Here is a 14834-nt window from a genome sequence, read left to right as displayed (position 1 = left end):
TGAAAAGGAAAAATTAGAATCATTGACCCCCCCTCCCTTAATACTTTAAAAAGAAAACAGCCTTAGTTGCAAGCCTTTAAGCAGCTGTCGTTGAGCAGACGGAATAAATTAAGGGGAGGGATGGGTGGTTGTTGCTTTGTGCTGAGCAAAATAAAGATAATGTATCTCCAAAAGAGAGATTTCTTACAGTACTGAATGCATGTGGGAAGATCGTATGGGTGACTTTCTGTATTATGTAAGATTTAATTTCAAGCCATTTGTGTTTTTAGCGCCTAAGCCTTGATCAGATGTCGTTTAATGAGCCACTGCAGATGAAAATGAGTTCAAAACATGACTGATTCCAGATAAGATAACAAAATGACCTGGCACAAGAATATTAATGTATTGGGATAGAACTAAAATTTCCTATGGATAACTTGACAACATTAACTCTAAGAGTTTCATCTTTTGGCACAAATTGTATTGTTGAATTGCTTTAAAAATTTGTCATTTGTAGATAGGGAAGCAATATGCAGTAACAGATTTAATGAGTTTTTTTGGTTGTAAAATGCAATAAGTAATACATGGCTATATTGTTTCCAAAACTCAATTGAGTAGCGATTACATAACATTCCTCAAGTTGAAATGAATTGAATTTTTCAAGAAAGTGGTTTTAAACAAACCAAGGTCATGACAAACTTCGGTCTTGCATAAGTAATTAGCAAACTTATGGAATTGACTATTTAAGAGCAAATGTCTGATGACTATCACTTCCTAATTTGTTACTGCTTATGGGTAGAACCTTGAAACCTGTACTCAATATTTGTCATTAAGAATAAATATGAGGAAATGCTGCGGAGAAGGTCACAAGTATATCCCCTGGTGCTAACAAGATGAACAGATTCATTTAGTTTTTTTCTATGTATCCAGCCCCTGGTTAGTGTAATATATATCTGCCCATGGATAAGGTGAAAATATGCACTCTATTCATAATTGATGTGATGGGTTCTACTGTCGTCATTGCTGATGTGGGAACTTCTATAAAGAACTGAGTAAATGGATTCTGTAACGGGCAGTCTAACCAGTGATGATGAGATGGGGGGGTCTGTAATAGTCTACCTTAAGTGACTGGGGTGGATTCAAGACCGACCAACTATTGGATATTTACTTCTCGCTGATAAGATGCATGGACTATCCATTGCAGACCCTGAGACTGATTAAATAAATCCTATGATGGCAGGTCTATCTGGTGAATGGGCAGGTGACTTGGGGTTGATGAGCAAGGCTCTATAATTGACGGGGCAGAAGAATTCTCCACAAGAAGAGTCATAAGGACTCGAAACGTTAACTTTTTTCTCCACAGAAGCTGTTAGACCTGAGTTTTTCCAGCATTTTCTGTTTTTCTTCTATAATTGATAATCTACTTATGATTCATGGACTATGCTGATTGGCTGGACTGGTGAATAGGCATTCTTCTTGGAGTTGATTGGCTGGGCTCGGGCAGTCTTCCTGGAGGTGTTTGGCTGGACTCTAATAAAGGGGTAGTTTGCCTGGAGCTGATTGGCTGGATTCTAATAAAGGGACCCTTTTGTTTATGACATCTTTGGCAATCTCTCTTTGCCTCCATCTCTGGCCCTCTATCCAGCTCCACCTGTCCCACCTCACCTCATTTCCGCAGCTCTGATGAAGAGTCATATGGACTGGAAACGTTAACTCTGTCTTCCTCTGCAAAGATGCTATCAGATCTGCTGAGTTTTTCCAGTTTTTGTTTCTAATAAAAAGGGCATTCTTCCTGGAGCTGATTGGCTGAACTCTAATGCAGGGGTCGTATGCCTGGTGCTGATTGGTTGGGCTCAAATAAAGGGGTAGTCTGCCTGTAGCTGATTGGCTGGACCCTAATTAAGGGGGCAGTCTTCCTGGAGCTGATTGGCTGGGTTCAAAATAAATGGGTAGTTTTCCTGAAACTGATTGGCTGGGCTCGCTAATGAAGGGACAGATTACCTGGATCTCATTGGCCGGATTCTGTTGATACTGGCCTAGAGCTGATTGGTTGATCTCTGTGACGGAAGTGACAATTAGAGCGGAAGTGACCTGGTTTTAGTATTTGGTGCTATGGCGGCCCGCAATTGTGGTAGTTCGCTGGGTAAGGAATGGCCGAGTGCGGCCCGGGGCTGGCAATATGTTGAGCGGTGGTATCGGCCTCCGGGAGACTTTGGAGCGGGAGGTGAAGCTGGTGTGTGGGGATGAGCCAGAGTTTCAGTGAACATTGACCGGTCAGGATGGCTCTGGGAGGCTGCAGACAGACTCTGAGCTCTGGGTCTCTGCAAGAAATGGCCTGGATTAAAGCCCCGTTCGACCAGTTAGAACCACCGGGTTTGGTGGCAGGAGCCCTCGCACGTTAGATGTAGTATGGCCGGGAATAGACAGTTGGCAATTGTCACCTGGCCCAAAGAATAATATTAATGAAGCTGGGATAAAACCAGAAAATGCTGGAAATATTCCCCAGGTTTGGCAGCATCTGTGGAGAGAGAAGCAGTTGACATTTCGTGTCCGTAACCTCTCAAATGTTAAAACGTACTTTCTCTCTTTCCACAGATATTGCCAAACGTGTTGAGTGTTTACAGCATTTTCTGTTTGATTTTCAGCATGTTTTTTGCTTTTTGTATTGTTGAAGGTGAAATGGCACAGGTTGTAAACCTGCCTATCACATAATATAAAGAAGCTTTGTGAATTTTCATGGGCCCCTGTCTCTTTAGGTTCAAGTAGTAAATATATGAACATGTGAATTAGGAGGAGTGGGCGACTTGTCCTTTTGAGCCTGCTCTGCCATTCAATAAGATCATGGCTGATCTGATGGTAGCCTCAATTCCATATTGCTGCTTGCCCCGATAACCTTTCACCCCCTTGCTTATCAAGAATCTATCTACCTCTGCCTTCAAAATATGCAGACTCTGTTTCTGCCTTTTGAGGAAGAGTTCCAAAGGCTGACGACCCTCTGACAGATAAAAAATTCTCTTCATTTATGTCTTAAATGGTGTGAGTAGAAATTAATTTGCTTCATTTGCAATTGTTGTGTTTCATCAATATTTATTTCTCAATCAACATTATTTAAAACATTATCTGCTCATTATGACTTTATTTGTGGTTGTGTATTGGCTGCTGTGTTACCTATGTTATAACAGCAACTACGCTTCAAGAGCACTTATTTGGCTGAGTTCATGAAATGTGCTGTACAAATGCAGGTTTTTCTATCTTTCTTTTAAACAATTGAGCATAATGATGCATGTAGTGGGATAACCCACTTGTAATCAAAGAAATTAAATATTTTACACACTTGATGGAATCTCAGCTTTGAAGCCAAATATTGGTAAAATAACAGATATTTCATAGTTACCAGTGAGAGGTAATTCATTAAAAACTGATGCAGAGGTTGTTTGAGCATCATGTGAAAATCCTTTGAATACTGCATATATCCAAATAGAATTTAATTACATATATAAGTTGCTTTCCTTCCAAAGATTTTAACTGAACATACATGATCTATGAGAAGATGCAGTTGTTACAATTGTGAGGTTTATAAGATTGTTTTAGGACTGTGTCTTATAGGTAAAATGAAGGAGGTCGTGTGAGCCATCCTGAAGTTTGCCTGACAGTAAGCCTTGGTAATTGTTGGATATTAAAGCAGCCTAGGTTGCTTTATTGGGAAGATGGTGTAAGGTGTTTGCACTAGGGGAGAATGGCAGCTCCCTGTATGTTAACAGTAGATAGACTGAGAGCCTTCAAATTCTCAGAAAAGTGTTGCGAATGGCAGAATATAAACAGTTTTATTTTAAACTGACCATTTACTTCCAAGATAAAAGAGATTTGGAGTCTCAAGGACAGCTAATCAACATTTCTACTTGGATGCAAACTGTATTCAAGGCCAATGTGATTCACGCTGCCATGGAACTGGGCTTTGAGAAAGGAAGGATCTAAGATATCTCTGAAACCTCACAGAAAGAGTTAGTCTGCCAGTGAAAGACAGTTCTGATATTAAAAGTTCCCAGTCCGAAAAAGGAAAAGAACAGAAGTAAACTCTCAGGAGCTAAGAATCACCTTGAACTGGTTCTGGAAAAACTGAATGTCTACCTAGGACAGTGTAAGGTATATCGATGGTGTGTTTTTGGTTTTGCTAGAAGAAAAAGGGGAATGTTCTGTTTTGTTATCAAGATAGTGTTTAGTCAATAGTGCTTTTGGTCTTTTGTTACAGTAAGCCCTAAAATATGAAATCTTCTCGCCCTTTCGACTATTAGCTGGAAGTTTGGTCTCCACAGAGATGGTAACACAATATTTCTGACTGGACTTTCAAATCAAAATTTGGTTGTTTCGATTTTTCATTACTGCTAAACTGATGTTTCCTAAATTTTGGGTGTTAAGGTCCAAAGTTAAGCAGCATGAGACTTCACGGAATTCTCTCAGATTTACTCCTATCGAACTAATTTGCCAAAGTATACATTCCCTTAAGAAATAAAACAACAGGAAAAGTGGCCCAACATCAACTAACAAGTTGTTTTAAGATTAAGACGCTTATAACATTGCCAAAAAAAAAGAAGCCTGGGGATTTTAGAATTCAACAAAGGATGACAAAGAAATTGATAAAGAAAATATAATGAACTCATAAGGGAGGCACAAACAGATTGTAAAGGTTTTTATAGTTATGTGAAAAGACGGTGATTAACAAATTAAAATTGGGCCCGTTAGAGGCAGAGATATTGGAGATTATAATGGAGAATAAGGAAAAGGCAAAGACATTAACAAATATTTTGTGTACAATAGAAGTCACACATTTTCTGGGAACAGTGGAGAGCTAGGGATCTAGTGCGAATGAGCAACTTAAATTAGTCAAATAATACTGGAGAAATTAATGGGACCAAAAGTTGTCAAATCCCCTGGATCTGATGATTTGCATCATAGAAGTTTTTAGAGAGATAGCTGCAGAGATAGTGGATGCACTAGTTTTGACCTTCCAGAATTCCCTAGATTCTAGAACAGTCCCCATTGGATTTGGAAGATGGCAAATGTAACCTGTTATTCGGAAAGGAGGGAGAACGAAAATGGGGAACTATAGGCTAGTTAGCTAGGCATCAGTATTTGGGAGAATTCTAGAATCTATCATTAGGAACTTGATGACAGGGCACTTAGAATATCATTATAATTAGGCAGAGTCGACGTGGATTTGTGAAAGGGAAATTATGTTTGACAAATTATTATTGAGTTTGTAACTAGTGGTTGTAATCTAATTGTATTTTCAAAAAGTATTCGATATGGTGCCACACAAAAGATTTGTGCACAAAATTAGGGCCCCAAGTTGGGGTATTAGCATGAATTGAAGATCGGTTAGAGGACAGAGAAAAGGAATAAACGAGTCATTTTCGGGTTGGCAGGCTGCAGTTAGTGGGATACAGCAAGGATCAATATTGGGGCCTCGGTTGTTTATAATCTGTATCAATTATTTAGATGGGACTGAGTGCATTGTATCTAAGTTTGCTGACTACACAAATTAGGTGGGAAAGTAAGCTGTGAGAACAGATGCTGTAAAGGAATATAAACAGGTTAAGTGAGTGGGCAAGAACATGGCAGATGTAGTATAATGAGGGAAAATGTGCTTTTTAAATGGTGGAAGAATTTGTGCTGCAACACTGGGAGAAGTGCTTCCTGCACATGCTCAGTTGTGTTCTGTGTCAGCTGGCAGCATTAAAATAAACAAGTTGGCTTGACACAGACTAACAAAGTGCAAGCTATCCATTTTTAGGTCAGTGCAGTCCTTAACCAATTGCAAATTCTTGTATCGAGTCCACCTTTCATTTAGTTACTGTAAAACATGCTTCTGATGATTATATATCTTCATCATTTACTGAATCAGGAAATTTCAGTAAATGATATTCTCAACTTCCAATATGGAGAATTGATTGTAATATTTAGTTTAAGGACACTTCTGGTTTAAAAAAAAAAGAATCAATAGAAAATTTTGACTAAAATGTTCAAGAAAAAATAATTACTCAGTGTGAGACTCAAAATGATCCCTGGGATGAAGAGCCCCTTTATGTATCAGCTGAGCTACCTGGACTGCATCGAAGCTCCCTGCACAAAGTCTTAACACAATGGATCTTGCCTAAGGAGGGCTTTAACCTCCATTTCAATGTCTTAAGTTGATCAGTGGGAGATACGGCAAGATTAAAATCAGTGATATGCAGACTAGATTAAGCCTGTTGTAGCAACGATCTGAATTTTTTAAACAAAATCCAAACTCCTACCACTGACCAGAAAGGTGTCAGGAGCAGTTGCACATGCACTGGCGGCTAAAGAGTGGGCTGAGTGCACATGTGCAAATATTCCTGATGCCTTTCCAGTCAGTGGCAGGAGTTACGGTGTTTGTGCAATGTTGGTATTGAGAAGACCAGGGTGTCCACATACATGAATCACAGAACATTAACATGCAGGTACAGCAAGCAATTGGGAAGAAAAATGGTATGTTAGTCTTTGTAACAAAGAAATGGGAATATAAAAGTAAAGAAGTCTTGCCAACTGTGATTAAATGTATTCCTGGAGGTTTCATCATGTGACTTACCTCCACGCTCCAGCCATTAGTTGACCAATACATGCATCCTTGTGACACACTGCCTTCCTATGCCAATTGGAAAGCAAAAGACTCATTACCCAATTGGATGCTGCTTGACTGCCAAACAGTCGCCTTTTCCCTATTTTCAATATTTTTGTGCCTGGTAAAGATAAATGTTCAAAGAAAATGTTAAAAAACTTTTATTTTGATGTCCCTATGATTTTTCTCCAATGCTGCACACACACTGCCCTGGAGATTCCAGCAATCCTGGAGGGTTGGCAATCTTATTTGGTGAGATTTCACCTCGAATAGTATGTCTAATTCCTGCCCCCTTATCTAAGGAAGCTTATACTTGCTTTAGGAGTGCACTGAAGGTTCACTAGACTGTTCCTGGAATTAGGGAATGTCCTTTTGAAGAGAGATTAAGGCCTATATTCCCTAGAGTTTAAAGAAATGAGAGTTGACTGAATTGAAACCTATACAATTCTTAAGGGGCTTGACAGGGTAGGTGCTGGGAGTCTAGCACATGGGGTCATAGTCTCAGAATAAGGGTCTTTGATTTAGGACTGAGGTGAGGATTTCTTCGCCCAGATATTTATGAATTCTCTACTTCAGACTATTGTACTAGGTTGCTGAGTGTATTCAGGGCAGAGATCAATGGAGTTCTGAGTACTAAGGGACATGGGGAATAACACAGGAAGGTGAGGTTGAAATAGAAGATGAGCCATGATCTTATTGAATGACAGAGCAGGCTTGAAGGGCTGAATGGCCTACTCCTATTTCTTGTGAGTCAGAAGGTGGTAGATTCAAGTCAATAAAGATATTGCTGATTGTGGGAGCAAATTGGCTGCCACATTTTCTATATTACAACAATGACTACACTTCAAAAGGTGACTTATGGACTTAATTATTGCTCCAAAAGTAATTTTGAAGAAGCTGTTTTGCATTATATCATTTCGCCTTTGTAACTGTATCTCTTGGTTAATATGCTACTTTACTGAGTTTTTACAGCTATTTAGATAAAATGTCAAGTTGAGCAGTTCCCTGAATTTGACAATGTTAAGGTATTAGCTCAGTGTGAGTCTTCAGCTTTTAGCATGTTAGGGACAAAATAATACAAATTTAAAAACAAGGGAAAATCTTTCAATTCCAAGCAGAAACCTCATACCTAATCAAAATATTCTATGTATCAGGAAGGCTGAAAAAGTATATGATTCAGCGCACTTAATTTGTTTGTTTCAATTTCAAAATCATCTCATCTATTGATGTTTCTTTTTCGAAACCTGTTCTGGTCTGTGTCTGCTGCATTTACTAAAGTAATCTTAATTATGTGGTGTGTTTCCTTCATGTTGAGAAACCAAAGTCAATGGCCCCCATAAGCTGAGAAGAGAAAGTGAAGAGATGTAATAATTGGGGAATAGTGCTGAGCTAAAACCAAGCTTGGATTTAGGTGGTGAATACACACTGAGTATGGAGGGCAAAGGGAGGATGTATTTCTGAGTTCCATGGTAACCTGATAAAATATTCACTTTCCAGAAGTCTTTTACGAGCTCTTACCAAATTGCTGCAGTACCCTGTTTCTGCAAGTTATGGTTCGAAGTATAGAATGGAATCTCCCTCTAGTGTACATCAATAATACTACATCATTTCATTGTGCTTGAGTCCCAAAAAGGGGGAAAAAAAGGCCTTTTTAAAAAAAATTTGGCAGTGGGGGAAGAAATGTTGGCCAATATTCATCAGAAATTGCCTTGGCAATGTAGGTGTGTCTTATGTCAGGAAAACAATGCACTAGGCATAAGCTAACTGTGCAATAGATTTCATGTGGTCTCTGAATACCTAAGCCTTCCTGTCAACACAGTTTATTTTCTAACATTGGTAACTTTTACTTTGTTTTTCAATGTATTTTGCTGTGGCATTGTGTGAAATGCATGAAGTAACAGCAACATGCTTGGAGATTCTCCTTCAAAATGGCATTTCAGAGATATTAAGTGGAAAGGAGAGTAATAAAGAAGCAGATTGTGCAGGCACGGTCTGCAACTTATGCCATGACGTTCTTTTAATAAGTTGAATGGAGGAGGGTCAGTCAGAGACAAGGATCTTGTGTAATGTACATCCTGCTGCACAAGGTCAGTCTGTTGCGTTACAGTCTGTATCAACCGTGTCGAATGAACCTGTGACTTTATTATTAATTTTAAATTTGATTCCAGGAGCATAAATCCAAGGGAGCTGAAAGATGCAGTGTTCTTGAGCTGAAGGAATGCATGTGAATTGAGTTAATTTGAGAACTGTAGTTGCTCTAGGGCCTGGTCAGCGTAGAGTGAATCTTGTGATGTTTCATGTGTAGAATTTTCGATAGTACAAAGGCATTCAACATTGAAAGCAGTTACCAGGATTTCAGTGCACTCCTTTGCTGAGCTTTCAGAATCTGTAGTGCTATACAGGCCTTTAAGAAGGCTTTGTATTGAAGGAGGACTATTAGAATTTTGGAGAGGCAAAGAATCTTAGAAAAATGCAGTCACTTTTCTACAATTGCCAAAATGGTGCGGTGATTTTATGACGTCCATGAACTAGCATGACACGGTGGTAATTTGGATGGCCATTGACTTTGGGCAGTTGTACTGGCCTGCCATACCTTGAACCAGGATTCCCGTCAGCAGTGCAGACTTGTAACATTATCCCACTTGGGTCAAGGTGCTATTGTTTTCCCTCCTTCCAGAATCTTAGAGATCCCAAGGCAGATCTTAGATTTTGGATCAGTTCTGTGGTAACTGGGAGTAAAACTTTCACTTCAAAATCACATGATACAGATGAGGGAGATCTTTTGACCAATCTTGGCTAATCCATGTAAAATACTTCCAGCATGTCAGTGCACCCATGCATTGTGACTTATTGGCATATTGCTGCACCTTATGTCAGGGATGCTCAGGTATGTTTTTCAGGCTTTTGTTGGGTGAATTATTTACTCTTCTAATTTCAACACTGGCAATTATCTTGATATTGAAAGGTTGGATGTAATTTCTTCCAAAACTTGACAACTTGTCATTATTTTTAATGTGTTAGTTGTGATGTTTTGTGTGAGGAGAGGAGGGACAACATAGTTTCATGATCTGACTCTCCATTCAGATTTGGGCTGGATATCCAGAGTTCAAGTGAACCAACCTGCTGTTGTGAGACGTGCAGAGCAAATACAGACGAGGAGGAATTTGGCCAAGGAGTGGCAAGTAAGTATTTAATTTGACATTTTTCCTCACCAATTTTGTTTGCAAAACTGAAGCCCATGGAATTCGAGGGGCAGTTGTGTGTGGATATGAAATTGGCTAAGAGACAGAAAGCAGAGAGTAGTGGTGGACAATTTAAGACTGGATGGATGTTTGTAGTGTTGTTCCCCTCAAGGGTTGGTTGGTTTTCAGACCACTGCACTTTTTGATATACATTATTAACCTGGACTTGGGTATAGAGGCTGTAATTTCAAAGTTTGCAGATGACACCAAAACTTGGACATGTAGAAAAGCAGTGAGGAAGATAGCCACAGACTATCAGGAGGACATAGACTGGTGAAAGGAACAGACACTTGTCAGATGAAAATTAATCAGAAATGTGAAATGATGCTTTTAGATGGAAGATGGGAGGAGACAATATAAACTAAACGATGGAATTTTAAAGGGGGTTCAGGAACAGAAACAATTCTGGGCACCACACTCTAGGGAAGATGTTGAGGCTTTGGAGAGGTTGCAGAGGAGATTTATCACAAATGGGGGAATCTTCAGTTGTGTGGAGAGACTGGAGAAACTGGATGTTGTCCTTGGAATAGAGTATGTGAAGGAAGGATTTAGTAGAGGTACTCAAAATAATGAATGTTTTTGATGGAGTAAAGGGGGAGAAGCAACTTTCACAGGTTGGAGGGTTGGTAACCAGAGGACACAAATTTAAGTTAATTGACAAACCCAGATGGAAATGTTTTTTTTCCTTTGTGATGCTTATCATGATCTTGGATGCATTTCCTGAAAGTGCTGGAATCAGATTTGCCAGTAATTCAGAAGGGAATTGAATATGTAATTAAATTAGATATTTTGCAGGACTATGGGAAAGAACAAAGGAGTGGGACTAGCTGGAAATTGGATCGTCTTTCAAAGAGCCAGCATAGGCACAGTGAGCCAAATGGCTGCCTCCTGTGCTGTACAATTTTATGGTTTTTCTCCAGCTATTTTGGTCTTTTTCCCTCCACCTCTTTCCCCACCCCCCCGCCCCAGTCTCTCTCCAGCCAAGGCATTGACTCCTTCGAAGAGTCTGTTTCCATGGGTGCTATTTTGCTTCTGGTATCACATGCAAGTTACTGTTCTTTAATGTGTGAGCCTTGAAAATGAGTGCTGGTGGATTGTAATGAAGAGGAGAGTCTCAGATGAAAGGGATCCTATTCTACATGTGAATTAGGAGCAGGAGTAGGCCACTCAGCTGCTCGGCTATTCAATAAGATCATGGCTGATCTGATTGTAACCTCAACTCCACATTCCTGTCTACCCCGATAACCTTTCACCTCCTTGCTTATCAAGAATCTATCTACCTCTGCTTTAAAAACATTCAAAGACTCGGCTTCCACTCCTTTCAAGGAAGAGGATTCCAAAAGACTCACGACCCTCAGAAAAAAACTTTCTCCTCATCTCTGTCTTAAATGAGCAACCCCTTATTTTTAAAGTGACACCGAGTTCTGGATTCTCCACAAGAGGAAACATCCTCTCCACATTCACCTTGTCAAGTCCCCTCAGGTTCTTAAAGGGTCCACAAATGCATACTTTCAGCATAAGCCAGTGATCAACAGCAGGAATCTATTACATTTCCCATTCCCATTCCCCCCTCACCCCCATAATTCAGAAAATGAGATGTATTTACTCAAAATAGGCAAAGGATTGAATGTGAATCCTTCCTGGCCTGCATGACTGGATGCACTTGCTATATCGTTGGGATCAGTTGCTTTGAGTCCATTCATCAATTATAACTATGGTATTCCTCAGACGATACCAACTGATTATTGGTCATTGCTACAGAGAGCGCATAAGCCAGACCTCCATTGTGATATTCTGTACCAGCACGAGAAACATGCACAGCTTAACACTGATGAAATTTCATATACCATATTAAACCTAAGATCTTTCTAGTCGCTGTGACTCAGCATCATTCTAAAGAGCTGAAATTAGAAGCTCTTTAATAGTGGGTGGCGGACTGCTTTTTTTGTTTTGGTGGGATTAACAAAACTAATGAAATCACCTAAGTCATAAAGACCTAGTTTGAACTTGCATCCCCTTGCCTTACTGTCATGGATTTGGTTAAAGTAAATTCAAACTTCCCTTTTCAATATCATCCACTATTTGCTCCTCCATAACTTCATAACCTCTTTCAAGGTTGCAAAGCCCAAGTTTTTCCAGTCTCAGTTTATAATTTAGCTGTCTGAAACTGGGGGTGAGCCTTGTATTTCTTCATTGATCATCACTTTATAACAGAAACGTGTGCCCTGAGCACCGGATGGTTTGAGCACTGTTTCCTCCGATCTGCACTCTCCTGTTTTCACTTTACAATTCGGCATTTTGTTTGCTGGCTGCTGCTGAATGTTTTTTGGACTTGCTGAGAGCTCTTGTCCAGGCTGTATTTGCTTGATAACCTGCTTTCCTTAGAACAAGCATGAATGGTGAAGGAGATGTGAGAAGGGTTCACCTGTCAATCCTGCCATGCACCCTTTCTTTCCGAACCTGTGAATTTATTTATTTTTTTATGCAAACAACCCCTAAACATAATTCGATCACAGAATTCTGTAGCTTGGAGATAAAAAAAGAAAAGCAAAATCCCAAAATATGATAAATTGAAGGGCTCTGAGATGCCTCGGGAATGTGATAAGGTGCTATATAAATGCAGGTTCTTTCTTCAAGTAATAAATAATTGGCTTACCATTAAACCGCAAGAGGCCATGATTTATTCTGAGCTGTAAACTGAAGAGCTTTTTCTGCTCTATTTGCCTTGTGGGGTGTCGCTATAAATTACAACAATCATTTTCGCACAATGCGCGCTTTTCCTATAGAAAGTTTTGACTGAATCAGCAAATTGATTTTTTAAATTCCATTTACAGGATGTGGGTATCATTGGCTAGGCCAGCATTTATTGCCCATCCCTAAAGAGAAAACCAATAACCCAACATAATGTCAAAGGAAATGGTGGAATTTGGTGTGGCAGGATTGGAATGGTAGCCACTTCAATCAGTGCTGCTGTGAAGAAGAGCTGTGCAGTTGAGAAACGTTTACATTGATTCAACACCCCATAAACATGATGCACAATAATTCTGTGTACCACAGTATTTAATGCAGTGCATTTGTAACAAATCCCATTGAGAGTTTGAGGTTTAAGGATTGCTTATAGGTTATGACCAAATATCCACCATCAACAATACTGGTCAGTGAGGAAGTGTTCACTTCTCTGTTTTCTTCAAAAGAAAAGGATCTATCCAATTTATTTCTCGTTAGTGGTGAGTTTTGACTATATCTGGCAACAAATTGCTAATTATCTTGGAAGCCCAAGCATTTTAAACAAAATGAAACAACCCCAACCATAACGGAAATAAGTTGCAATTGAAGACTATTTTGTAGATTGATGCATCATCAGAAATTTCAGGCGAATCTCAAGTTAACATTGGGCTTGTGCAGAATCAGTATGGCTGAGTAATAATTAATATGGGGCTCTTCAAAATCTAGATTCTACTATTTAAAACTTGTGAAATTTTATATGGAAATGACAAGGAAAATGGGGTTGGAACAGGTAGCTTCGATTGAAAAGCTAGCACTGGAACAGGCATAATGGGTGAAATGGCTGCTTGCAGGCATAATGGGTGAAATGGCTGCCTGCAGGCATAATTGGTGAAATGGCGACCTGTGCTATAGTTTCTATGTCTGTACGGCAATCTGCTACTTAGCCAAATATCCTTTTAGTTTGAAGAACCAGCTGATTCAGTTTCCTATGCTCAAACCCCTCCCTCAGCTGGGAATTGTAATGATAAGTCTGTCTGTAAACAGGCCTGTGCAAATCGGTTGTGTGGCTTACTGTGATTTATGTCAATAAGCTTGTGTGACTGTGGTGCACACTAAGTTTCTTTCAATGTCACTTTACTCAGCCCTGTAATCAGTTGGGTCAAAATTGATGTCGGAGAACTAGGCTAGTCAAAAGGCCAAAGTTCAATCCAGTGAACAATTTCTAGAATGCTTTATCACTATCCACACCCTATTTCAAGGACTGGAATGTGTTAGCTCACTGGGTCTGTTTGGAAAAAAATTGTTCTAACTGTAGCTTCCACTGCGATGTTTTTAAATACTCTGTTCACAGCTAATGGCATGAAGTACAGAGTGAGACAAAAGAAGCATAAAAATGTTCTCTTAATGTCACTCTAACCATATGGATATTTCAGTGATGCTGTCCACAAACCTTTTGCACCAGGATTCCCACAAACCTTTTGCACCAGGATTCAGAGCTGGAGTGCAGCTGTCAGAACTGTTGTATTCCTGCTGTCAAGGCTTTTGGTGACGATTGTGAATGTAGAATCTCTGTCTTATGGCAGAAAATGAATATCGCAGTGCCCTTCTGACAAATTATGCCAGGCTGATTCTTTATCATCTCTTCTCTATCCCTATCCCCTCCCATTTACCTTCTGTTGTTTCACAGGCTGCATGGCTGTTGAAGGCTGTCACCTGTATCGACCTCACCACACTATCTGGCGATGACACACCTTCAAATGTTCAGAGACTTTGCTACAAAGCCAAGCACCCAATCAGAGAAGACCTACTAAAGAGTCTGAACATGGAAAATAAAGGTAATGGGGCTCGAACAATGTTGAACACCTTCTGCAGGCACTGGTTATTAAAGTATTGAGAAGCCTTTTTGGCCTAAACAGTGGATGGTGATGGCTACTTCTGGCTCCCTACACTTCTGGGCTCCTAAGGAAATTGGCCCATGAAGGCTAATTTATGTTTCTAGTCATATGTCACTAGTAGCCATTGCTGTCTCAGATTTGCTGGCCTTTGGGGGCAGGATTTCTTAGAAATTTTCCTGAAATTGGCCTCTGACTTCTATCACCTTTCCCTAGGAGCCCGCGTTAATCATGATTGAGCAAGGTAGAACATGAGATCGCCACTTCTCATAAGCTGAGCATTTATTCTACTCTTTCCATTCCCTGAGTCTATTATCCACTGTATCCCTTTCCCTCTTATTGTGAAGTGATAGTCAT

General features: G+C 39.8%; 1 protein-coding gene across 1 annotated transcript in view; it reads left to right on the top strand.

Annotated features, from left to right (window-relative positions):
* The first annotated feature begins 2037 nt into the window (after positions 1–2037).
* The window catches only part of dera (deoxyribose-phosphate aldolase (putative)), a 35458-nt gene continuing 22661 nt past the window's right edge, over positions 2038–14834 (top strand). The window contains exons 1-3 of the mRNA XM_041202495.1: positions 2038–2122; positions 9701–9798; positions 14273–14420. Of these exons, the coding sequence (XP_041058429.1) occupies positions 2092–2122; positions 9701–9798; positions 14273–14420 (277 nt within the window). The 5' untranslated portion in view covers positions 2038–2091. The remainder of the gene's footprint in view (positions 2123–9700; positions 9799–14272; positions 14421–14834) is intronic.

The sequence above is a fragment of the Carcharodon carcharias genome, chromosome 13 (genome assembly GCF_017639515.1).
Source record: "Carcharodon carcharias isolate sCarCar2 chromosome 13, sCarCar2.pri, whole genome shotgun sequence".
Classification (NCBI taxonomy): domain Eukaryota; kingdom Metazoa; phylum Chordata; class Chondrichthyes; order Lamniformes; family Lamnidae; genus Carcharodon; species Carcharodon carcharias.
The sequence above is the reverse complement of the archived record's forward strand: the minus strand, read 5'-3'. Positions and strand labels throughout refer to the sequence as shown.